The sequence below is a fragment of the Lampris incognitus genome, chromosome 20 (genome assembly GCF_029633865.1).
Source record: "Lampris incognitus isolate fLamInc1 chromosome 20, fLamInc1.hap2, whole genome shotgun sequence".
NCBI classification, from domain to species: domain Eukaryota; kingdom Metazoa; phylum Chordata; class Actinopteri; order Lampriformes; family Lampridae; genus Lampris; species Lampris incognitus.
Genome location: NC_079230.1, coordinates 17,819,621 through 17,846,702, shown reverse-complemented (window position 1 = coordinate 17,846,702; position 27,082 = coordinate 17,819,621). Strand labels below are relative to the sequence as shown.

The 27,082-nt window shown below is 45.8% G+C and overlaps 1 protein-coding gene across 1 annotated transcript; it reads right to left on the bottom strand.

Moving 5' to 3' along the window:
• Nucleotides 1-1,584: 1,584 nt before the first annotated feature.
• rpgrip1 (RPGR interacting protein 1) lies at nucleotides 1,585-26,547 on the bottom strand. The gene is made up of 28 exons (XM_056300177.1): nucleotides 26,270-26,547; nucleotides 25,967-26,020; nucleotides 25,570-25,687; nucleotides 23,553-23,758; nucleotides 23,184-23,286; nucleotides 23,051-23,065; nucleotides 22,097-22,243; nucleotides 21,862-21,967; nucleotides 21,467-21,490; nucleotides 21,167-21,313; nucleotides 19,756-19,829; nucleotides 19,077-19,294; nucleotides 18,262-18,368; nucleotides 18,081-18,131; nucleotides 17,065-17,244; nucleotides 16,699-16,816; nucleotides 15,541-15,704; nucleotides 14,957-15,302; nucleotides 14,398-14,570; nucleotides 13,384-13,619; nucleotides 10,987-11,102; nucleotides 9,531-9,784; nucleotides 7,693-7,741; nucleotides 6,986-7,086; nucleotides 5,977-6,166; nucleotides 5,765-5,849; nucleotides 2,117-2,244; nucleotides 1,585-1,854 (listed from the first exon to the last, which is right to left on the bottom strand). The coding sequence occupies exons 1-28, from the start codon at nucleotides 26,355-26,357 to the stop codon at nucleotides 1,643-1,645; spliced, it is 3,810 nt and encodes a 1,269-aa protein (XP_056156152.1). The 5' UTR covers nucleotides 26,358-26,547; the 3' UTR covers nucleotides 1,585-1,642.
• Nucleotides 26,548-27,082: the final 535 nt, after the last annotated feature.

Here is a 27,082-nt window from a genome sequence, read left to right as displayed (position 1 = left end):
ACACCCCCCCCCCCAAACTAGAAGCTCCAGTGGTGCAATCGGTTAGCGCACAGTACTTCTAAGTCAGTACACTGTAGAGCAACTTTAAAACTATTTAAACCCTTCCGTTCCTGCAGTTTTTCATCGAGTGATGCTGAAAGGGTAACAGGCTCCTGGGTACACTTCAGACATGCTGGCCACACATTTTTGGTCCCTTATGAGCCACAGCAAGGCCTGAGCTCCTCAGAAAGGGGTCTCCTGGTTATTCCTATATGTGCATTAGCGGTGACTGGGTTTTTTCACTTCGGGCCCTCAGCTGTAAGAGCATCTCAGGCAGGCAAAATCAGTGTCCGTTTTTAAATTACATCTTAAAACTCACTTCTTTACAATGGCCTTCTTTTAGTTTTACTGGTTTATTCTTTTATTCAAATTTATACCCTTTTTACCTGTGTTTAATGTTTGTTTGTGTTGTTTTATTCTGTTTGAATTATTTGCTTGTTGTCTATGTCATTATCTATGTTATAGTTTTATTTTTGTTTCTTGTTTTTATGCAAAGCACTGCCACTTTTTTGCCATACGAATACAGTTAATTATGGGAGATTTGAAAGGCAAGACAGCAGAGATTTCAATAGTGGTTAAGACTTAAATTAAATCAGACATGACAAAATCTTTGGCAGTCTCTTTTTAAGGCAGGCTAATAGCTTCAAGACAAGCTTTTTGTGCAGTAACATTAGTCTAAAACTTGTATAAATTTTCCAGACCCAAATACTAGCTACTGTAGATAGTTTTTGAGGAAGAGTTGTCTTTTGTCAGTGTGACTCTTCATTCAAAGTGAACTTGGCCAATATCTGGAGTAAATCCTCTATTTTTGGGGGGGATTTCACCCCATTTTGCTCCCCAATTACCCCACTCTTCCGAGCCGTCCTTGTCACTGCTCCACCCCCTCTGCCGATCCAGGGAGGGCTACAGACTACCTTATGCTTCCTCTGATACATGTGGAGTCACCAGCTGCTTCTTGTCACCTGACAGTGAGGCGTTTCACCAGGGGAATGTGGCACGTGGGAGGATCACACTATTCTCCCCCAGTTCCCCCTCCCCCGAACAGGCGCCCCAACTGACCAGAGGAGGCGCTAGTGCAGCGACCAGGACACATACCCACATCCAGCTTCCCATCCACAGACACGGCCAATTGTGTCTGTAGGGACGCCTGACCAAGCCAGAGGTAACACGGGGATTTGAACAGGCGATCCCCATGTTGGTAGGCAACGGAATAGACCGCTACGCCACCCGGACGCCATAATTCCTCTATTTTGAAAAGTTGTCGTATAGGCTTAATGTCTGCTGCACCCTTACGGTCAATTTACTTAACAGACTTTGAGCTGGTAAGTCATGTTCCGGCCTCCTGACAGGCTGGTAAATACCGTCAGCTGTTTATTAGCTGTCCAGAGGCTGGTCATTTAAATACCATAATAAAACCACATAGACTTGTCTCAAACATGCCTTTTGAAAATGACCCTTTATTCCATTGCTGAAACACGAATATATGGGAAACAAAAACAGCTGTCCCCCTCCCCATGCCATCTCCCTGTCTGAACCCAACAGGTAGGCTTAATGTACCAATGTTTTTACTTATGGGTGGGCCCAATAAATAACAGCCTGTTAATCAGTAGAAGTCACTGTCTTCATCGTAATCTATCACTTGTATCTGATCTTCTCTTTTCTCTTCTTCCTCCTCCTCTCCTTCTTCTTCTGTCTCATCCTTCTCAGTGTCTTTTTTCCTGTGAAATTCCCAATATATCCCACTGAGCGCTTTCGCTGCTTCCAGAGACACTTTCAGCTTTCCGATCACTTCCTGTTCATCATCCACACTCACAACTACAGGAAAAACAAAAACACACAGGTGGTCATGTATAGCTCCTGGAAGATTGATTTCAAACTTTAATCATATGATGAGTAGTTTTGTATTTTAATTCAGTATCTAAGCTGCAAAGTAAACGTACCTCTGCAAGCTCGACAAGTTAAGCAAGTTTTTGACTAGCCACATTTAAAAAAAATGCCATTATGAATACAGTCTAAGAAAACAGCAGAAGCTTTTCTCAGAAACCGACAAAGCCCAGCCTAAAGGCATAACACCTACTGTCAATCTGTCGCTCGGTGACATCATTTCCTGTTAGCAGCAATTCCTGCAGGTCCAAGAAGGCATGTCCCACGTCAATGCACTCTTCATAATCATCCATTGGCTCGCTGACCACTGTGAACCTTAATCTACATAACACACACACACACACACACACACACACACACACACACACACACACACACACACACACACACACAAACTTGTGAGGTACCTCATTGACTTCACTTATTCCCTAGCCCCTTACCATAACTACATGCCAAAACTTAACCATTGCCCTAACCTAATCATAATTCTAACCTTAACCCTAAATTCAATTCCTCGACCTAAAATAGACCCTTGAAGTGTCAAGGACCGGCCAAGATTTTCTCATTCTGTTGGTTAAAAACGTTCACACCCGTTGGTGTGACGGACTATGAATCTCGGTGGAAAGAAATGGAAAGGGAGATACAGGGTTACCAGACCCAGATTTTGTGGGAGACACATATTTAATAGGGGCAATGAAACATGTTATGTATCCAATAGTAGCATTTACGTTAGAAATATGAAATGTTGTAGTAGAAAAATTATAAATTAAAGTGAGGGGTTCGCACACTGAGGTGGTTTGCATATGACTCAAAGTTTAAGCCAGGGGTGTATGATCCAATATTGAAAGAATGGGCACAAAAAGGCATTATAGCAATGTGTACAGTTCTAGAAAATGGTGAATTTATGAGCGTCCAAGATTTAAAGGCAAAATATGGTCCTGAAAATAAAGATTTTTTTAGATACATGCAGCTAAGAGACTACTTTACAAAACAGATAAGGTAGGAACCAGATGAAACCTCAAATAATGTGATTGGGTTGATTGTGGATGCATACAAACAGAAGGGGCTTAGGGTCATCTCTGCTTTGTACCGAGCTTTGAGGGAAAGCAGGGGGGACTCAACGCGCTACATAAAAGCAAAATGGGAAGCAGCGTTAACGATTCAGATAACAGAGGAAGAATGGTACCAAATGTGTGAGACACAATGTACATCCACAAACTCACAAATATGGAGGGAATTCTGCGGGGAGAATTTAACTCTCTTTTTCAGAACACCCAAAATAAAAAGCAGGCAACTTGCTGCCCAACAACAGTGTTGGAGGCTGTGTGGGAGCATGGAGGCTGACCACTCGCATATTTTCTGGAACTGCACAAAGATAAGGTCGTATTGGGAGAATGTAAACGTAGGTATCAACAATATTTTGGGATATGACATCCCAAACACCTGCCCTCTGACGTATCTTGGTAACACTGTTGATGTTGTGATGAGAGAAGATCTCGAACTTGACTAAAGTTTTACTTGCAGCAAATAAGAAAGCTGTTACCAAAAATTGGCTTAATGTTAACACTCCAAAACAGGAAGAGTGGATGGAAATTGTCCAAGATATTTTTGTTATGGAAAAGTTGACATACGTTTTGAGAGTCCAAGAGAATATATTTAAAAAGAACTGGGAAAAGTTTAAAATTTATATGGGAAATGGTGTCCTGGGTATGACGTTAAACTGCAACCGTCGGGTCATCGGTGACTAAACCGGCACCCCCCTTCCACACTTGGGTTGTTGTGAGGAGGATGTGTGGACACCCAGCAGGACTAAAAAGAAAACCTGTCAAAGGGCGGATGAGTTACTTTGTGAACCAATGGCCATCCATACCTGGAGAGGAGACAGGGACCACCAGGTACTCCCCCTACTGAAACACAATGATGACTGAACCTGTTGAGGCATCAGCTGTGCTCCTACGACCTCCATAGGTTATGGAACTGATGATGATGACGATATGGGAAATGACACTGACTAAATGAATGCCTAATTAACTGATTTGTGTGAATATTGAAATATTTCCAGACAGCTATTTATTGTCATCTTTTTTATTTATTATTATTTTTTATCTGTTTGTATATCTTACTGTATTCTTTTTTGTGTTGATGTTGTTGTACTGTTCTGTTATATCTTTTTGAAAACTCAATTAAAACTTAAGTGAGAAAAAAAAAACTTTTCACACCTGGCTCGTTTGAAACAGTTGTTTCAAAACCGGGAGCATTTCCCCCCAGAGACTGACTCGTTTGGGCATATGTGAACACAGCAATTGCATTCGTACGCCCAGGAAAGGGGGGTCTTGGCTCATTTACTGTCAAACCCTGGAGCGGTTTGTTTGCAGTGAGAAAGCAATCAACCCAACCACCTGAAACAACTCACTTGCACAGTCGCAGCCTACATTCTCGACGGAGCTGGATATTATGTTGATATAACGGGTATTGTTAAATACCGACGCGGTCGAAGCGGAGTTATCTTAAAAGTACATTTTGAAACTGAAAAAAATGGAGAGCTGAAAATCCAGCTACACTGAGGTTACGGTAATGACAAATGACACAGAAGCGAGTCGAGTCGAGTCGAGTCGAGTCGAGTTGAGCCCCTACCATTTAGTGGAAAAGGGGCATTAGACTGAAGAGGTCACTTATTTGAGTGATGAAACATATCTGTCAATAAACATTGTATCCAGATGACCTGATTCAGCCTTCTTTGATTTTTTACCTGGATTACTGAGCATGCATCAAGACATTCCCCCTACAAACTTCCTAACCTCATGTGGGTCCTTGAAAATCCCGTCTTCTCTTGTCACGGCTATCATCCCAACGAGATACTTCTCCTCTGTTCCCAATGACCGACTAGCATCGCTTCAGCAATTCGATGGATTCCTCCTCTTTTTCTTATTTTCAAACGTCTCGTGTCCATCCATCCATCCATCCATCCATCCATACTAGCAAGGAGTCACTTTTTTTCTGTTTTATTATCAAAAATACGTTCCACACTTCTTTTATATCTACATCCATCCATCCATCCATCCATAAGCCAAACTGCTTATCCTGCTCTCAGGGTCGCAGGGATGCTGGAGCCTATCCCAGCAGTCATTGGGCGGCAGGCGGGGAGACACCCTGGACAGGCTGCCAGGCCATCACAGGGCCCACACACACATGCACACACACACCTAGGGACAATATAGTATGGCTAACTGACCTGACATACATGTCTTTGGAGTGTGGGAGGAAACCGGAGCACCCGGAGGAAACCCACAGAGACATGGGGCGAACATGCAAACCCCAGACAGAGAACGACTCGGGACGACCCCCAAGGTTGGACTACCCCGGGGCTTGAACCCGGGAACTTCTTGCTGTGAAGCGACCACGCTAACCACTGCGCCACCGTGCCGCCCCCTCTTGTGTCCTCATTCTCATTTCACTCTCTGCCTCTGAAGTCATTTCCCAAGCTTCCATCTTCTTCTCCTTCTTTAGATTTTCCGGTGAAAGGAGCGCTGAGGCAAAGCCTTCCGGTAAGATTTGTTACCAATGAGAGAACAGTGCTCACGCACAGCATTTGTGTACAACTTTGGACCACTGTTTTAAATGTTGCCATGTGGACACAAATAAACCAAGGGACAAAAGCAACTATGGTATCATTTTAGCCCCTGAATCGAAACAAAGCAAATGAGCTACATGTGGGAAAATGCCCTTACAGTTGTCCTCACAATAAGAACACACGCACTTTTAAGCTTGTGTTTTGCGGGTTGACGCACACAGATATGTACACAGGCCCTCAAAATAAAAGTCATCCAGCTTTCAGTCTCACCTGCCCCGGCTGGGATCAGTGCCCTCCAGCATGGTGTAGAGGTACTGCCGTAGCGGAGCCGACTCTGAACCATCAACATAGATCACTAGAGGGATGGAGGGGGGTTACGAGGGGTTGGAGGTGAGAGGTTGTTGTAAATAGGGTGTTGTAAATGAAAATCGAAAATCACACACACAAAGACACTCACACACAGCTCATTGACACACACCCACCTCTCGTGAAGTTGTAGTGAATCTCCTCTCCTTCCGTGGGTTTGCGGAGGGACATGGGCGTTTCCGTGCTCTCCATAGGAACACCGAGCAAGCGGTACTCCACATAAACACGCTGCACCGATTTGTCCAAGGCCACGTTAGTGGAGGGGCCAAACGTGAGGGAGAGGATCTCGACTCTTAATTTGTCTCCCTGAAACACAGGGAAAATCCGTTGTATTCAGACAGCGGTCCTAGGTACCACTACAGAGGTTAACCCACCAACACAGGTGCTTTTTTGGGGGGGGGGGGCTTTTTCTTCCCAATTGTATCCAGCCAATTACCCCACTCTTCTGAGTGGTCCCGGTCGCTGCTCCACCCCTCTGCCGATCCAGGGAGGGATGCAGACTACCACATGCCTCCTCCGATACATGTGGAGTCGCTAGCCGCTTCTTTTCACCTGACAGTGAGGAGTTTCACCAGGGGGACGTAGCGTGTGGGAGGATCACGCTATTCCCTCCAGTTCCCCCTCCCCCCCCAACAGGCGCCCCAACCGACCAGAGGAGGCGCTAGTGCAGTGACCAGGACACATACCCACATCTGGCTTCCCACCCACAGACACGGCCAATTGTGTCTGCAGGGACACCTGACCAAGCTGGAGGTAACATGAGGATTCGAACCGGAGATCCCCGTGTTGGTAGGCAACGGAATAGACCGCCATGCTACCCAGATGCCCACAGATGCTTTTTAAATATGCAAACTGGAAAGAGCGCCAGTTATTATAAGCAAAAAACAGAGGGACACTATAAATTGAATTCTGGCTGTCAACTTTTCCTGTCAGTTCTCTGCAGCATAAAAATGGAACATCTGCCTTTCTAATACAGGATACAATACATACAGGATACAATACATGGAAGAACTGACCTTTAACCCACAAATAAAAAAAGAAATACATACAATGCAATGATAAAGGTCAATTTTCCTTCCTCATCCCCTCTTTCCATTTGTCTGTCTAACTGACTCGAGTCCGTACCTTTCTGGTTTTATGTTTTGGGGGAACAATGATGATATCGCTGTCGACGCTGTGCGATGACGACTCCACAGACTCTGGGGCTTCACTGTCCTCGGCAGCTGCTAATGGACAACAGACATTTTGCTTGAGTCAAATGACTCAGTATACCGGACATATGTGGTTTAGGCAAGGGGGATAGTGGTCCACGTGGGATTCGGGGATATCTTTTTTCATAAACTGCAGCACCTCCGCTCCCTTACCGATGAGCCTTTCAAAATGTCTTTTAAATTACTCCTTCCAAACCAGCTCACGAGAACAACTGCAGACTGGTTATTGTTGGATTTAATGGATTGAAGACATTTTTCTGTCTCAACCTGACCAGCTGCATTTATGACACAAGCAGCAAATGGCATGTGATAGCCTGGCATTTGCTTGACATGTATTTTACAGCTGTGGATGATTTTCATTATGAGGGTCAAAAGTTGTAATTCACTCAAATGCTTTTGTGTGTAAATGTCTTGTCAATAAAGTCTGCGAATATACCCAAACTTGCATGGCCAAATAAACAGCACATTCGGGCTTTAAAACCTTAGGGAGTATACCGTTGTGGTACCTCTTCATCTTTGTTAAGACTGTCTTCTAATAATGCTTCTGTAATAATTTGCTAAGGACATAATCGATCATCAAGGCAGCTCCTCACACTTATTGTACAATTCATTAACAATTACCACTCTCGCTCCTTTTCTTCTCCAGCTCCTCCTCCTCATCCATAGGCTCCTGTTCCGGAGGAAAAAATGGAAGGTGAGCTCCACTGTTTCATCCATCATTTCATTTAGTGTTCAGTAATTCTCTCGTCATCGTTTGATTATTTTGACGTTTCAAATAAATAAATAGACAGAGAGATAGATCAATAGATAGATCTCATTCCTTTTCTTCTACAGTTAACTCCTCCAAATTTTATTATTATCTGCCAAAAAGAGACACAGTAAAAAAGAAAAGAAAAAAAAAGCTCGTACCTGAACCCGAGCATCGCTGGCAGAGCTCCTGGTTGACAAAGAGGAGGCAGGGCGAGATCTGGGCAACTCCAATGCAGGTGATCGTCTGGGAGAAACTCTTTCCGGAAATCTTAAATGAGATTAGAATAAGTTTTTGTGTGTGTGTGTGTTTTTTTTAACTCTGTCTTATCTATCTATCTATCTATCTATCTATCTATCTATCTATCTATCTATCTATCTATCTATCTATCTATCTATCTATCTATCTATCTATCTATCTATCTATCTATCTATCTATCTATCTATCTATCTATCTATCTATCTATCTATCTATCTATATTTGGGTGGGAAACACCGCCGAAGGTAGTTGAGAAAGTCAGAATGGCAGAGCTAAGATCCTGTGGGACTTCAAGGTTCAGATTGACAAGCAGGTGCTGGCTAACTGGCTAACCAACCAGACATTGTGGTGGTTGACAAGGAACAGAAGACAGCAGTAGTGATCGATGTAGCAATCCTGAACAATGGCAACATCAAGAAGAAAGTGCATGAGCAGCTAGAGAAATACCAAGGGCTGAAGGAAGAACTAGATTGGATATGGAAGGTGAAATCCACAGTAGTCCCAGTGGTAATAGGAGCACTAGGGGCTTTGACCCCCAAACTGGGAGAGTGGCTCCAGCAGATTCCAGGAACAACATCTTTGGTCTCTGTCCAGAAAAATGAAGTCCTAGGAACAGCTAAGATACTGCGCAGAACCCTCAAACTCCCAGGCCTCTGGTAGAGGACTTGAGGAAGACACACATCACCTGATGTCCTGTGGAACTTCTCATCCATCCATCCATCCATCCATTATCCAAACCACTTCTCCTGCTCTCAGGGTCGCGGGGATACTGGAGCCTTGGAACTTCCCAATTTATCATATTTGGTTACACCTATGTTACTTTACGGCCTCATGTGATGATAATGTCAACTCAAATCTTTTCACCACAGTGACAAATATTACCATAATGCCAACAACACCGAATTTGAGGAAAAATCAGCGACAAAGCAAATTATTCATCCAAGACAGCAAACCAGATCTGCCCCCCCCCCCCAATAATCATCAACTTACTTGCTGGTTGGTAACTGAGAGGGGATGCGGGGTGTGTCCTGGTAAGAGTTCGGCGACCTTTTTGTGGATCTCTTTCTGTCTGGAGATTGAAGTGGGGTGGTTTGTGATGTGATGGGGGCAGTTTGCTCTGACTTCACCTCCTTCGGTCTTCTCAAGCCAGCAGGGAGAGGCTGAGGCTTGGGCTGAATATTGAAAATAATAGTTTATAATGGTTAATAGCTGCACTGCAAAACACTTTAATAATCTGGGATATTTTCCTGAAACGTCACCTGAGATTTTCCTTCTTTCTGCACTGGTTTTGTCTCTCTTGTCGTCACTATCTGAGTCTGTGAGGGATAAACAGCTGTTAAAACTACTGCGGAGCAAATAAGAGACTTGTCTGATAATGCATTTTAACTTAGTTTTACACTTTTCTGGGTTGAGACAAACTGACAGAGGATATTGAAGAGCAAAAATATTTCACCTTAACTCTTGGCTTGGCAATGGGCCTCTGTGACTCCTCAGCCTCCTCTCTGCTCTTCACCTCCCTCCTCTGATTTTCCAATGAGCTGTCCTGTCTTTCAACACCCCTCCCTTGCCTCTCCATCACTTTCACCGTTCTGTCCATGTCCTTCCATTGCAGGAGCTCCGCCGGTGGTTGGAAAGGGTACCTCCATTTTATTTGCACCCTGGCCATGCCCCGCGGACCACCGCCTGGATCCCTAAGAACGTAGTCACCTGGTGGAGAGGAAAGAGTCTCTTTAATCTCCACCATTTAAAGAGATGTTTAGAGGGAAAAAAGCAAAGTCAGCCATCCCTTTCACTTTGGACTCTTGTTCCGATGCAGTTTCCAAACGACTACACCATCTGTTTGGAGGTGGTAAGAGTTCTTTTTTTTTTTCTTTCATTTTTCCGCTTTTCTACCCAATTGTACTTGATCAATTACCCAACTCTTCCGAGCTGTCCCGGTCGCTGCTCAATCCCCTCTGCCGATCCGGGCAGGAATGCAGACTACTACATGCCTCCTCCCATACATGTGGAGTCACCAGCCACTTCTTTTCACCTGACAGTGAGGAGTTTCACCAGGGGGACGTAGTGTGTGGGAGGATCACGCTATCCCCCCCAGTCCCCCCCCCCAAACAGGAGCCCCGACCAACCAGAGGTGGCGCTAGTGCAGCGACCAGGACACATACCCACATCTGGCTTCCCACCCGCAGACACGGCCAGTTGTGTCTGTAGGGTTGCCTGACTAAGCCGGAGGTAACATGGGGGTTTGATCCGGCGAGCCCCATGTTGGAAGGCAACGGAATAGACCGCTACACTACCCGGATGCAAGAGTTCATTTTATCACTCAAATAAATGAAGGTCATTCCTGGCTTCCAGTGTTGAGTGTTAAGTGCCTAAATCAAGGACACATCTGTCATATTAGTTGCCCACTCGGTACGTTTTTTTTCACACCCATCCTCCCCACTCTTCACTATCTAGGCCGGGTATTTACAGTCATAGGTACTGCAGCACATGGGACAGCCACATCATTTACACCGTGTATTGATAAATGACAAGGATATTGATTATCAAATCCTTTTCCCACTAAATGGTGCTGTATAAGCCCAGAAAAGCAACCAAACCACACATGTAAAAGAAAACAAAACTTTCCCGCCTTAATATTTCAATTGATTCAACCCTTCATGTTCGTGTTTCTTAACCTTTTCTGTACTCGATGTTTAATTCACAACCCCGTTTAAATAGATTTTACTTAATGTTGACTGATACACACACTATAGCTTACCCTGTCATAGTTTTTTTAAGGCAGTGTATTATTGTATTATTGGAGCAACGATCTTCCCACAACAGCAAAAATCATTCCGACCCCAGAGTTGAGAAGTTTTGTCTGGGTTTGTAATCTGACCCCTCGTTTTTTCCCCTCTTCTTTCTCTCACCTCTGATCTCTCTGCCTGTGGCCAGGGCCAGGAGAGGGACAGGGGTCTTGGCCAGGTAGGCTGATGGTGTCTGATCATCACTGTCATCAAACACATACACCCACAGACTGCCAGACCTGGGATAATATGTGGTTAAAAAGTGTCAATATAATAATAATAAAAAATCCTAGAATACAAAAAAAATGCATACAAATGTGACGTATGATCATTTCTTATACACACTATAGAGCGGCCAAGCCATGTTGTCACTTTTTTTTTTGTGGATTCTTTCCCCCTTTTTCTCCCCAATTGTATCTGGCCAATTACCCCACTCTTCTGAACCATTCCGGTCGCTGCTCCACCCCCTCTGCTGATCCGGGGAGGGCTGCAGACTACCGCATGCTTCCTCCAATACATGTGGAGTCGCCAGCCACTTCTTTTCACCTGACCATGAGGAGTTTCACCAGAGGGACGTAGCACGTGGGAGGATCACGCTATTTCCCTCCAGTTCCCCCTCCCCCCCAACAGGTGCCCCTACTGACCAGAGGAGGCGCTAGTGCAGTGATCAGAACACATACCCACATCCGGCTTCCCACCCGCAGACACGGCCAATTGCGTCTGTAGGGACGCCCGACCAAACCGGAGGGAACACAGGGATTCGAACAGGCGATCCCCGTGTTGGTAGGCAACGGAATAGACCGCTATGCTACCCGGATGTTGTCACTTTTAAGACAAAATTAGCCACAAGGTGGCTGATGGTTCAAACGCCAAAATCTCCGTTATATTTTCATTATTGGAAAACCTAAATCTCCCTGAATAAGATCTGGGTTTCACACAGGATCAAATCAACTACTGATTTTGATCTACAAGACAAGTACTGTCTTACGGTAGCACTCTTATGAATTCTGAAGTGGTAATGCAGGCTACTAACAAGAGCAACCTTACTGATAAAATGGTAGTTAGCATTTTGCTAGCAATAGGTTGCCTGTGAGTAAATTGCTGCTTCATAATTCATATGCATGCTATTAAAAGACAACATTTAACTAGCTGAATGAGATCAGTTGGTAGTTTCTCCGTGTCAATCACAGACCTTTACTAAACTTTGAAATGACTTTTTTTTTCAAATGGAGAATGAGGTTTCAGGCAGTGAACCATCCTGCATCTTGTCTTTATGCATGTTCAATAATCCAGGTAAGAAAATCGCAGAAAGTTGAATCAGTTCATCTGGACGAAATGTTTATCGAGAGAGGAATGTTTCGTCACTCATCTAAGTGACCTCTTCAGTCTCAGCTGACTGCAGGTATCCCCACCCTTATAAACAATACTGAGGCATAATGACCGAAACCAACAACCAGATCCATATGCAAATTGCTGTAAGTGTGGTTATCCTAACTGGGTGTTTGTCAAAGCCAGGAAGATGCCCAAACAGTGTACCAGCCGATGGAAGATAGGAGAAGGACAACAGCTGCTTAAGCGTAAACAGTAGTGATCCTGTATGTGGCCGAAGTTTTGGAAAAGCTGGGATGTGTATTTTCCAAACACCGCATCTCAGTTGCTTTTAAATCCCAAAACACACTGCGCCAGAAATTGGTTCACCCCAAGGACCGGGTCCCCTGGCACAAACAGAGCAATATAGTGTACACTGTTAAGTGCTGTGAGGATGGCCGTGATTTGTACATCAGGGAAACCAAACAGACGCTGGCCAAGAGGATGGCACAACACAGGAGAGCTAACACGTCAGGCCAGGACTCTGCAGTCTCCACCCATCTACAGGCCAGTGGCCACTCTTTCAAGGATGGGGATGTGCACATCCTTGATAGGGAGGAACGCTGGTTTGAACGGGGAGTCAAAGAGGCATCTGTGTTAAGAGGGAATGACCATCCCTGAACCGGGGGGGGGGGGGCTAAGAGTACATCTGTCACCATCTTACAATGCTGTGATTGCAAATATTCCCCAATCCTCTGTGAATAGTACACACAGCCATTATAACTCTAGTTGATGGTCATGCCTATTTGCATATGAAACCGACTGTTGGTTTCAGTCATTATGCCACTGTATTGTTTATAAGGGTGGGTATACCTGCAGCCAGTTTAGACTGAAGAGGTCACTTAGATGAGTGACGAAACGTTTCTCTCAATAAACGTTGTGTCCAGATAAACTGATTCAACTTTCTGTGACATCCTGCATCTTGTGACTACTGCATATTAATGCTGCTACATTAGACTCTACAGATACACATACATTGCTGATGTATTTACATTGCCACATTCTGTACCTAGATCTCGGTTGCAAGGCCATGAAAAGTGTTACATGTGGAGTACAATGCAGTGCCTTAAACTGACAATTTGGGAACATCACTGGCAAAACTAGTTTCCACAATGATATTAAGATATTAAAGCCACTGCGAGACAACCATACCTCAGATACTGCAAAACGTCAGCTGTTACTGCCAGAGGATAGCTAACGGCATCATTGAACAAGGGGTCAGCGGTGCACTGGACTGTAGGAGATACGTGGGGGGGCAAATCGTAGAAGCGGTATGTAAGGTAGGCGTCAGGAAGTAGTCCTGGCCAGCGTGCACTGAGGCCCACGCAGCGCTCCATCACTATTATAATCTCATTTGGTACCCCTCCTCCAAAGTCAAACAATTCCTGCTGCAAGAAACAGATGACGGAAACATGAACTCATTCAACATTTCAATAAGTCACAAACCACAAATGATGTGTTATGAAATTGCACTGATTTACAATAGCTTATGCACACAGAGCAAATGAATTTGTATGGCAACATCATTGGGTCTCATTTCTTGGAGCTGAACGTAATTCCACCTACACTCACTGTTGACAGGCTCATAGATCATGCATGTAAAAATACTAACAGCATACTCCATTATCCAAACTACCTATCCTGCTCTCAGGGATGCTGGAGCCTGCAGCAGTCATTGGGTGGCAGGCGGGGAGACACCCTGGACAGGCCACCAGGCACCCGGAGGAAACCCACGCAGACATGGGGAGAACATATAAACTCCACACAGAGGACGACCTGGGATGACCCCCAAGGTTGGACAACCCTGGGGCTCGAACCCAGGACCTTCTTAGTGTGAGGCAACTGTGCTAACCACTGCGCCACCATGCCACAACTGACAGCATACTGAATAATAGAATTGGCTGAAACTCTTGTCATTTATCTGTCCATCCATCCAGTATCTGTGCCGCTTATTCTGCTCTCAGGGTCGCGGGATTTATTGTCATTTATACTGGGGAAAAAGGTAGCACAATTTAATCCCTTGTGTCACCATTTAACAGGGGTAATTAAAGAAACTCATCAGAACAAAATACCTGATTTAGGCTTAAAAAGTTGAAATGCTTCTGGCCTAAATGATAACCTAGGCTAAACAACTGAATTTAAGTAGTTGTGATGTATATATTTTACCTCCTGTGTCATGTCCTGCCAGCCTAGATAGTGCTGCCCAGGGCTCCGCTCTGTTGCTGCCCATCTGTCTTTCATTCTGTCAGTTCCTCTCTCTACCGGTGAGTCTACGGGTTCTGCAGGAGGGAACAGACGCACCCAGAAATCTACAACGCCAATGGTGTTACCCCGAGATCCTGGAGGAGCGAATGGGAGGGTTGGATGGACAGAAGGAGAGAGACAGAGAGAGAAAGAGAGATTTTAGTATTTTGAACATCAACAGTTGGCCTGTGTAGGTTACATCAGTGTGCATATCACTCAGTCATGTTTTGGGCATGGCTTTGCTTTACTTCAGTGTTCTTAAGTATTGCAGTACACTGCGATGTCATTTCAGGGAAGGATATTCTGATATACAGCAGCGCCTCACAGTTGCAACATGCATGGGAAATATCCTGATATTGTATGATCATGACAGTATCATGAATCTCTTGAAAAAGAAACAACATGTACACTGGTGTTGGTGTCATTGGTTGGTATGTGAGCGGTGACCCTTTCCCTTTGACCTTTATGCCAATTTCCTCACCTGTGATACTGACACGTCCACAGATGCGCTCCCCTCTCCTCTCCATCGCACCCACCAGGGACATCTGTCCACTTCCATGGGTCACAAATCTGACCCCTCCCACTGCTTGATGGAGCTCTACATTGACCCTTGACCCCTGACCCCCTAGCCTGCCCAGGTCACGTGCAGAGAGAGCATAGCGGGATGTGAACCCGTAGTTGGGTTGATTGCCCGAGACCAGCGGAGTAGAGTGCACCTCAAAGTCCAGGAGGGCGTAGGTACAGAACGTCGCGATGCTGTCGCCGCCGCCCACTCCTACTCGAAGACTGCCCATGTCCCTGAGCCCGTCTGGGGTAAAGGTGGCGGCCTTGAGGTGCAAAACAACAGATTTGAAAAACAAGTCACGATTCATCCATCATTAAAAAAAAAGAAAAAAAAAGAAATATACAAAAAAAGTGCTATGGTGCATTTGTGAGTATATACAGTGAGTGTGTGTGTGTGTGTGTGTGTGTGTGTGTGTGTGTGTGTGTGTGTGTGTGTGTGTGTGTGTGTGAAACAGGCCAGTATTGGCCATTTACAAAATGACGAGATGCGTGTTCAGGGACCTTGAGGTGAATCTCCAACAGCGACTCCCCGGCCTTCAGCTGAGCGAATGAGGTGTCATCTTCGATGGGCTCTACCACCTCCTGGTCTACGCCAGGCCAGGTGTACTGGATTGGTATGGTCCGTTTGTAGTTCCTGGGGCTGTATGCTAATTCTTTCAATTGGGCTTTTGAAGGGAAATAGAGAAAAGGAAGAAGAAATATTGTGAAATGCTTTTATCAATTCATTTGATAAAGGAGTGATTGAGAGTGGTTAATTATTCAAAAATAACAGATCAATAAATTCCCCTTCTGGACCAATTCTGTGTCCATTTGCAATTGAACAGAGTTGATGTGGTGAGATGCATCATTCCCCCCAAAACTGTCAAAATCAGAAGTGTTTAAATCAGCGCAACAGCCCAATAAAATGATGGACAGAGGCTTCCACATGCCCGTCCCAATAAAGTTGTTTTGGGGACAGTTACAGTGATACTGGCCAATGTCATCTTGTTTTTTTTGTGTGGAATTTTCTCCCCTTTTGCTCCCCAATTGTATCTGGCCAATTACCCCACTCTTCTGAGATGTTCTGCAAAAAAAAGAAAAAACTGTAGATAGTTTTTGAGGAAGACTTGTCTTTTGTCAGTGTGGCTCCTCATTCAAAGTTAACTTGGCCAAGATCCCGAGTAATTCCTCTATTTTTTATTTTTCTCCCCAATTGTACCCAGCCAATTATTCTTCTGAGCCATCCTGGTCACTGCTCCAGGCCCTCTGCCAATCCGGAGAGGGCTGCAGACTACCACATGCCTCCTCCGATACATGTGGCGTCACCAGCCGCTTCTTTTCACCTGACAGTGAGGAGTTTCACCGAGGGGATGTAGCGCGTGGAAGGATCATGCTATTACCCCCAGTTCCCCCTCCCCCCCATACAGGTGCCCCAACCGACCAGAGTAGGCACTAGTGCAGCGACCAGGACACATATCCACATCCGGCTTCCCACTCGCATACACAGCCAATTGTGTCTGTAGGGACACCCGACCAAGCAGGATGTAACATGGGGATTCGAACCAGCGATCCCCATGTTGATAGGCAATGGAATAGACCGCTGTGCTACCCAGATGCCCGGCCATTGTCATCTTTGTGATTACCACAGAAGTGAATGTAACGCGACCAATTACTTCCTACCTTGCAAAGTGTAAATCTGAAGAGCTCTCTTTGTTAGCAGCTTGTCTTTCTCCGCCATCCTCCTCCTGCTCTCTTCCCCCTCTCTCTCTAACCTCTGGTTTACTGTGTTACACTCTTCCTTAGGAAGAGAAACGCACACAGTCAGGAAGTTGGTATGGGAGATACAGAAGATGGGAGGAACGGATATTCAGTAAGCAAAGATTTGAAATAGCCAGTTAGATGATATGGGAACCATGAGCTCACAGCATTAACATGACACGTGTGTGTGTGTGTGTGTGTGTGTGTGTGTGTGTGTGTGTGTGTGTGTGTGTGTGTCTATATCCCTGTGTGTGCAAATGTGTGTGTACTGTGAGTGTCGGGAGTTACCTGTAAGTCTTTAGTGATGCGATGTTCAAGCTGTAACAAGTCTCTGGTTTTTTGTAATTCCAATACGGTCTCAGCATGCGAGGCCTGAATGTCTGCCAGCTCACGGGACGACTCCTCCAACTTTCCATCATCCTTTAGGAATCGCAATCCCTCCTTGCTCTCCTGCTGGAGCCGAAATGCCTGTAAAAAAAAAGAAAAAGAAAAAAGAAAAAAGAATATATATATATATATATATATATATATATATTATTTTTTTTCTCCCAAATTGTACTTGGCCAATTACCCTATTTTCCGAGCTGTGCCGGTCGCTGCTCCACCCCCTCTGCTGAATCGGGGAGGGCTGCAGACTACCACATGTCTCCTCTGATACATTTGGAGTTGCTAGCCTCTTGTTTTCACCTGACAGTGAGGAGTTTCGCTAAGGGGACAAGGCATGTGGGAGGATCACGCTATTCCCTCCAGTTCCCCCTACCCCCCGAACAGGTGCCCGGACTGACCAGAGGAGGCGCTAGTGCAGCGACCAGGACACATACCCACATCTGGCTTCCCACCCGAAGACACGGCCAATTGTGTCTGTAGGGATGTCCGACCAAGCTGGACGTAACATGGGGATTCGAACCGGCGATCCCTGTGTTGGTAGGCAACGGAATAGACCGCCATGCTACCCGGATGCAGAGCATACACACACACACACACACACACACACACACACACACACACACACACACACACACACACACACACACACACACACACACACACACACACATCATATATATTTTGATAAATAAAAGACAAAGAGAAAGCCGTTCCCTAATCCTGTATTTTAAATAGGAAACATTTCAGTCAAGATGTGAAAACATTGTGTAAAGGTGAGTGAAGTGATGACGGCAGAAGTAACCATAATGTAACCTCATGGATGTCACAAATGAAGGCGAGAAACTCGTTTTTACTTAAAGTGAAAGCAAACTGTCAAGACTGGACACAATGGCGAAGATAAAAACGAATATGCAAACCTTGATCTGCCAGAGGGTTTCACTGAGCTCCTCGACACTCATATCAAACTCCTGAACGAGAGGAGGGGAGACACACGTCAGAATGGGGATGGAAAACAAGATTCAAAAACCAAAAACCAGCCCCGAGGTGAGGTGGATGAAAGTAAAACAAAATGCTGATTGACAGCTTGCTATGTCTGACCATGGTGACAGAGTCCAGCCTGGTTTGCAGAGTGGAAACCTGCTCTCTGTACTGGAGAACCTGCCTCTCCAGCCGCTCCCGCTCATCCCGAATCCGCACAGACAGGTCTGAGAGACACAACACAGAAAACAAAGCAATGTTTAAAGTATTCATTTTACCATTTGAAATACTCGAGTTGAGATTGAACTATTAGCCATTCTGTTGGTTCTGTAGGAACTGAATCAGATATAAACGTATATATAAGTTTTATTTGGGCATTTTGTTTAAAACATGAAGTGTCATGTTATTTTCAAACATTAAAATAATCTTGAAAATGAAGAATTTAAGAATTCAGTAAAAAGAAATTAATAACCTGTGTTTTGTGGCGTGTACATCATACAGTGACAATCTGATGTACCATATCATTTTGAAATGTGTGTGTGTGCGTGTGTGTGTGTGTGTGTGTGTGTGAAAATGCCTCTAGAGACTCCATTTTGAAACCTTGTAGCTGACGCCTCTGTTGTTTTCCTGTCATTAGATCAAAGAGTTGCAGAATTGATCAAAGAACGGCAAAAAAAGTCGATTTATTTATTTATTTTCGGGACCACCCCCCCCCTTTTTTTTTGAGTGGGGGTGAATAGACCGCCATGCCACCCGGACACCTTGATTATTTAACATATTATCCTGGAAGACCAACTGTTCAAGACGGCAGCATCAACCTTGAGCATTAAGCAAGACTCCACATGATGGCTTAGCAAAAACAGATGTGACGTTAAAGTGCCACTTTATTCTTTCAGCAAAGCGCATCTGAAACAAAACTTGGTGGGACCGCCTACCTCTGTCTTGCCCCCTCTGTTCCTCTGATATCTCCTTCTCTTGCCTCAGTCTCTCCTTCTCCTCCTCCAGCCTCCTCCTCTCCTCTCGTTCCGCTTGCAGCATCTCCTGCAGTCTCTGGACATCCATCCTCCAGATTTCATCCTTCTCTTTCTCCGCATCGTCGTCTGGCACCTTGTCGTCTCGGTTGTGCGCCTGGCTGTGGTGCTGACTTTGTGTGCTTAATGTACTGAGAAGTGGTACAGACAGATGGACAAAGAGTAAAAGGAAAAAAAAAGACAACTCGGGCAATAAACTTACATATGGATGCAGCTCGAAGTGATTTTAAAATCAACATCGAGCTCGAGTGTCTCTCAATAATTTTTTTTTAGGTAATTGATAGTGGGTGCTGTCTTTCATATGCAGAAAAAGGACCAAACAAAGGGCATTACTAAAACAAAGAATACACAGAAATCAAAATCCAGCAGTTTTCATGACAAAGATTACTGCTAGAGGTACAACTAACTGACACATTACGACAAGGAGTTTAGTCCAACATCGGAAAAGAGTGAATGGTTAATTCTCTAACTGTCTGGTCAGCATTATGGATCTTATGTTCAGGGTTTTGATGGCGGAGTCAAGGTCATGGTTCATGATATGTACGGTGTGGATTTGATTGAGGTAACAGATATTAGCCCTTACCTCTCCAGGAGAGTGTTGTAGCTTTCTTTTAGCAAAGCCTTCTCACCCTCCAGGTCTGATATCCTCGCCTCGAGCTGAGAGAGCGAGAGAGAGAGAGAGAGAGATCCCACTTTGTCTCTTACAGTTTATATTGTGGTATCGAGGGCTGCCATTCCTATTTAAAGAGCCCAACGATGACTAAGCAGGAAGGGGTTAAGTTCCATGTCTTGCACAAGGGTACCCTGGCAGAAAAGGAAAGCTGTTTCTTGGGTGTCATATGTAATTTTTTGGTTTCAGATTGGTCTCACTGACCCCGTCTACCACCACCGGTCTTATGGCCACTCTCAGTGGCCATTAGCCATTAGCAGCCATCATAATGAGCAGTCTTCTGTGTGTCGTGGCGGCAGTAGCTCGGAGGTAGACCAGGTCGTCTGGTAACTGCAGGGTTGCCTGTTCGATCCTCAGCTCCCCGTTACAAAAATTTCAAGATGTCACTGAGCAAGACCACTAACCCCTAACTGCTCCCAATGAGCTGGTTGTTACCTTGCGTGGTTGACACTGCCATCGATGTATGACGGTGTGTGTGTGTGTGTGTGTGTGTGTGTGTGTGTGTGTGTGAGGCATCAATTAATTGTTAAGTGCCTTGAGTGGCTGTTACATCTAGAAAGGCATTATGTAAAATGCAGTCCATCAATGTGTCTCTGGAATATGAAAACTCACTTCATGGTTTGCCAATAGGCTGCACTGTGTAAGAAAATACGAATAACGCAGCATGCAGCTGTTGCAGCTGTTGCAGTGAATGCTACCAAATGCCATATAAAGACAGCAGTTCATGGATTATCGGCCAGTGACGCCACTGGCAGGCACTTTTCCAGCACAATTTTGGTAGGGTTTTGTAATGACCTACTTTTCACTCTCACAGATGATAACACCGTTTCTGAATTAGCCGTGGAACTTCGGCATGTTTATTTCGCTCCATGCATAACGTGCACATAATCTGACTGACCCTCGTCTACCTTCCCGCTCCCGTGGCTGCTCTGTTTACTATCCCATAATTCCCTGTGTCCTTAAAGGTGTATTCCCCTAATACTGAACATCACAGGTTTCAGAGAGAGCGAGAGGTAATGTTGAACGTTGTGATTGTTTAGTCAATGATGCACATCTGTGCTTGACTGGAGCTGTCATGGCCTGGTGGCTTGTCCAGGGTATCTCCCCGCCTGCTGCCCAATGACTGCTGGGATAGGCTCCAGCATCCCCACGACCCTGAGAGCAGGATAAGCGGCTTGGCTAGTGGATTGATGGATATTTGACAAGACCAACCCAACCATGACTCCCCCAGGTTCACATGTATGTGTATGTGTGTGTGTGTATGTGTGTGTGTGTGTGTGTGTGTGTGTGTGTGTGTGTATGTGTACGTAGAAATCTTTATCACCTCCTCCAAGGCCTGCAGGGACAAGGTGGCAGTGGTAAGTTGCCCCTCCAGCACCAATGATCTCTGTCTCTCCTGTTTTAGTTGCTCGCTCAACTCCTCCACCTTCTCCAGCAGAGCCCCTTGGCTCTCTTTCAGTGACCGCTGGCTCTGGAGAGGCACACACACACACACACACACACATACACACACACACAGGGGTTATAAGTGGTAATACAAGTGGATCGAAATGACTTGGTAAAGCTTTGTGGCCTTGTTAGAGATATTGAAAGGGCTGTTTGTGTACTGGGGTGCTTAGCATACCTCCTCCAGCTGGTTCTCATACGCCTTCAGATGAAGAATAGGAGTGACAGTATATCACGATGGGCAAAGGGGGGGGGCAGAGAGACAAGGACAGAGAACATTTGTCTGGCAGCTTTTCATTACGCCAATATTGTTGAAAGACGTCAGCAGACAAACTAATGAAAAAGAGGGACAGAAAGAAAAACGGGACGAGAGACAGCGACAAAGAAAGAAAGAAATCCCCATCCTATCCCTACTACTGGTGCGTTCACTGAAGAATTTGAAGAGTTTCTCTGTGTTTAAAAGCAACAGATTAGGCCACAAATAAGAGGAGAGATCTTATAGATTGTATGGATTATTAACGATTGTGTGTGAGTGTGAAACTGAGCGAATGAATGAATGAATGGCTGTGTGACCTCTTGCAAGTCGTTGAACTTCTCCTGTGTGACTCTCAGGGCAGTGCTCTTGTCTGAAAGCTGCTTCTGCAGTCGGATGACGTCCACGTTGTCTCTGATGGTTAATCTGACAGAAAGGGAAAAAAATATATAATGTCTTCATTCATAGTAAATAGACTAGTTCTGCTACCGTTCATAACGATGCTACCAATAAACAGCTGTGTGTGTTTCGTGTGTGCGTTACCGCTGTGCTCACCTGTGTCCTTCCACCTGTTGCTTCCTCATCTCCTTCATGGTTCCCTCTATCTCTTTCTCCTTCTCCTTCAGGGTGTCTCTGAGTGCCTGGGCAGCCAGTTCCAACTCTGACACCCTCACCTGCTGGGTCTCTATCACACTGGACCTGCTATGTGTGTGTGTGGGGGGTGGCGGGGGAGTGGATGATGGGGCGGTCACAGAGCAGTGAGATGGTTGGAGGTTATGGAGGAAGAAAGAGGGAGGGATGAGGAGAAAGTGGGATGATGGGAGGGGGGGTAATGAATTGGATGGATGGGAGGAGGGTGGGTTTGGGATTTTTTTTGAGGAAGGAGTGAGGCCCGGCAGAGGGAGGGGAGGGGGGTGGGGTTATGAAGGTGTAATGCCAATTATTATGTGGGGGATGAATGGAGCGATGGCAGCAACGTAGATGGGCGAATTGGGAAAAAGAGATAGAGGTAGAACAATAGCAGAAATCAGTCCGGTTGGCTCAAAGTTGTATCAAAATGCAGATTAACACAATCTTGAAAGGTTTAAGGTGTTCTATGTAAAAAGTCAGTGTCCTGCAGAAACCATACACATGCACATCCCATTTTACTATGCTACCCTTTATGTCAAGTTGTAGTTGACATAGATGAACTCAGTATTGCTCCTGTTTCACGACGTCATGGTGACCTTGTTGAAAATGAACCACGAAGAGAGGAAGAACAGTGGTATCGATTTCTCTCAACTCCTGACATTTTGAAAATCCTGCATAAGATTTTTGAAGGACACTTAACAACTGAAAGAAAAAAAGCAAAAGAAAAACCTATAGACTAAGCCGCACTAATTAGTCATTCTTTACCAGAATGGCTCTAATGTGCAAGAGAAGCTCTGGCAAACTGTATGAACTATTTAAACTTCTATTTAAACTTTGATTTTATTCTGGTTAGAGTAGGGCACTGATTCACACACAGACCTGAGCAGAGAGTGTCTGTGGCGGAGGGGATGGGAGAGAATGACAGACAGAGATAGTCACAGCAGACACATACTATAAGACAACAACTTCTATCCGTTACACACACACACACACACACACACTAGACACTTACAATCTCTCTATCTGTTCCCTGGTGTCTTCCAGTGTGGGGCCGTAGAGAGGCGGGGCTGTGTGGGCGGCTCTCCTGACTCCGCCCTCTCCATCCATCCCCCTTCCTGTTAGCAGGAAGAGGACCAACGAGGAGAGGGTGAAGAGACAAACATGAAGCTAACAGTCGTGGAAAATTTGACCACCCATTTCCAGTGGTTGAATTTGATGACTTTACCCCCCCCCCCGCCCCCCAGCACTGACCGAGCAAAGTCAGAATTCAAAAATTAAATCTTGAGGCCAAGTTAACCCGGGTGAAACTTTTCTACTCCGGTGAGTTTAACAATTAGATTTAACTTGGTCACACAACCGCTATCACACCGTGTTCACCCACCTTTACTGAATCTGTGACGTGTGTGTCCTCCTAGGTCCATGATGTGCTGCTTAGCCAGACTCAATTTGCTCTGCATCGCCCTCTTCTGGCTTTCCAGAGTTGCTACATGAGCCTCCAGCTGCTGAATTGTGTCCTCCATGTCTCTCTCCTTCCCACCTTCAAGCCCCTGACGGCCCTGTCGCAGACGCATCAGCCTGGTGGACATCCTGGTTTTTGAGGTGGGGTGAATGGGTTCATTTGGTAACAAACCCACATTAACATCCATCCATCCATCCATTATAAAAACCGCTTATCCTGCTCTCAGGGTCGCGGGGATGCTGGAGCCCATCCCAGCAGTCATTGGGCGGCAGGTGGGGAGACACCCTGAACAGGCCGCCAGGCCATCATAGGGCCGAATTGCGCGCGCACGTTCACACCTAGGGACAATTTTTAGCATAGCGATTCACCTGACCTGCATGTCTTTGGACTGTGGAAGGAAACCGGAGCACCCGGAGGAAACCCACACAGACACGGGGAGAAAATGCAAACTCCACACAGAGGATGACCCGGAACAACCCACCAAGGTTGGACTACCCGGGGTTTGAACCCAGGACCTTCTTGCTGTGAGGCGACCGCGCTAACCACTGCGCCACCGTGCCACTGATTATATTATAAATATTAAACATACACATGTGCGCGTGCGCTATATGTGACAGAAGACCATGCTGTGTGTGTGTGTGTGTTTGTGTGTATCAGAGAGAGCGCGCATCAGCTTAAAGTCATATTGGTATCAGTCTCGGGTTGGGCTGAAAAATTGCAGACTTTGTTGAGCTGGGGCCTGGCTAGGGCTTGAACACCATGGGCCAGGGTAATATATTTTGACCTCTGCCTCACACTTCTCATCTGTGGGTCTGAGCTGTTTGCACAAAGCTCTCCTTATCCTCTCCGAACACTCAGATTCAGTGAATGCTTTCCTAGAAGCAGGTAAAGCTGTCCCACCTGAGTACTTACAGGTGTGCCCTCTAGAGCAGCTGGCCTATGAACTAGAACAGAGGGGAGATTAGGATTTTGCCCAAACATTAGTTGGTGTGGACTGTAACCATGGACTTTTTGCATACTGTTCTTAGCCGTAAGGGCTAGATGTGGGTATGTGTCCCAGGCGCTGCACTAGCGCCTCCTCTGGTCAGTCAGGGCGCCTGTTCAGGGGGGAGGGGGAACTGGGGGGAATAGCATGATCCTCCCAAGCGCTATGTCCCTCTGGCGAAACTCCTCACTGTCAGAAGCGGCTGGTGACTCCACATGTATCGGACGAAGCATGTGGTAGTCTGCAGCCCTCCCCGGATCGGCAGAAAGGGAGTGGAGCAGCAACCGAGAACAGCTTGGAAGAGTGGGGTAGTTGGCCAGATACAATTGACAATTGGGGAGAAAAAAAGTTTTCAGCCATGTCTCTGATCCCTTCATTATTAAACTTCCCACCATTTCACTATACAGCCTCTGAGGTGGACCATGGATGCTTATCAAGGCATGTCATGGTCAAAAACAATACTCCTTTCCACCCTTTTTCTCCCCAATTGTACCAGGCCAATTACTCTACTCTCTCGAGCTCTTCCGCTCGCTGCTCCACCCCTCTGCAGACTACCACATGGCTCCTCCAAGACATGCGGAGTCGCCAGCCGTTTCTTTTCACCTGACAGTGAGTAGTTTCACCAGGGGGACGTAGCGTGTGGGAGGATCATATAGTTGTTCCAGTCTGTGTAAATAGGAGGCTGTCATGCCTCATGCCTGAAAATTTGTCAGTTGTCCTAAATTCAGTCTTTTCAGCCTGCCTGTCATTCCATTCATAAAGGACTACACTTCCAGCTTAACAGGTTGTCTATACAGTATCACTGTACAAGCCAGTTAGTCCCACAGTCAAAACAATGGGTTATCTATGCAGCCTCTGCTCCTGGGTGGGTGTGTGTGTGTGTGTGTGTGTGTGTGTGTGTGTGTGTGTGTGTGTGTGTGTGTGTGTGTGTGTGTGTGTGTGTGCTTGTGTTACCGGCGCAGCCTCTGTTCCTGTGTGCGTGTGTGCTGTCTCAGCACGGTGTTTTCGTCTTGCAGGCGGAGACACTGATCCTCCAGGTGCTCCCTGGGAACCCGAAACACACGCTGGTGGTCTATTTGGCAGGCAGACAGACAGGCAGACAGACAGACAGACGGAAAGATAGGTGAGACAGGTAGTGAGCTTAGGGAAAGAGGGTGAGAGAAGACAGAGGTCAGAACGTTCATTTAACCATTTAATCAACCAAGTTAAAAACACAAGAATTTTAGCTTTATCTTCACAACTGTTTCTTCAAGAAGTACAACCATTTTCCAAAGCTGAACATCAAATTCTGAGTTGAAATTTTTCTCGGGGGGACGTTTTTTTTTGTTTGTTCTTTAATCCACATTTTCACCTTTTAGCTTCATGAGCTGGGGCTTCTTCCACGGCTTCACATCACGCACAGTATCTGAGGAGACAACAGAGAGATGCAGCCTGGCTTTAGTGTCCGCACACAGCAAGTTAAAACACTACATACAGAGATGCAAACAGTCACACACAAAGAAACACAGACAACGAAACATGCACACGCAAACTGATATAGTATATGTATGCACAAACCCATGCACCTAAACACAAAAACATGAAAAATAAATAACAATATAAAAAAAACATATGCAAAATACATAGAAAGACACACATCTGCACACATATACACCTGGGATGTTTGGCATCAGTCTTCCTCTCATAAGTCCTACGTCTCGGACCGGCAAGTCCCCTGCCGTCTCGTCCACCACCAGCGACATCACGCCGCCTTGTTCAGGCACAAGCCACTCAGGAGGCCTCGGCCCTCAGGTGTCCAAACAGCAAACTACTGAGGATGGCATTGCTGATTTAAGGCCTTCGTCACATCTGGCTGGTTGACTGGCTTTCATCCAGATGGTCCATGTACCAATGGCAGGACAGTCAAGGGAAAGTATTACAGCTTCAACTAACAAAATGTTTCATATCTGCACTTTCTGACATAAAACCAGTGGTGACAATCAACTTCAACATCCGTACATTTCTCCTCTTTTGAAACACCTCAAGAAGACCGTATGTAGCGTCAGTTCTGGACATAATCTGCTTTTTGGTTGTGGGAAGTAAAACCGCCGCCTCTCCGTTTTCTGTACAGTGTAAGCCGCTCAAGACCGGAGATGCTTTGAGGAACCCGACAGCCTGTCACAGCTCCGGTGTTCGCCCTCCCCCCTTTTTTCCCTCCCCAATTGTATCCGGCCAATTACCCCACTCTTCCGAGCCGCCCCGGTCGCTGCTCCAGCCCCTCTGCTGATCCGGGAAGGGCTGCAGACTACCACACATCTCCTTCGGTACATGTGGAGTCGCCAGCTGCTTCTTTTCACCTGACAGTGAGGAGTTTCGCCAGGGGGGGACGTAGCACGTGGGAGGATCACTTTATTCCCCCCAGCCCCCCCCCCGAACAGACGCCCCAACTGACCAGAGGAGGCACTAGTGCAGTGAACAGGACACACAC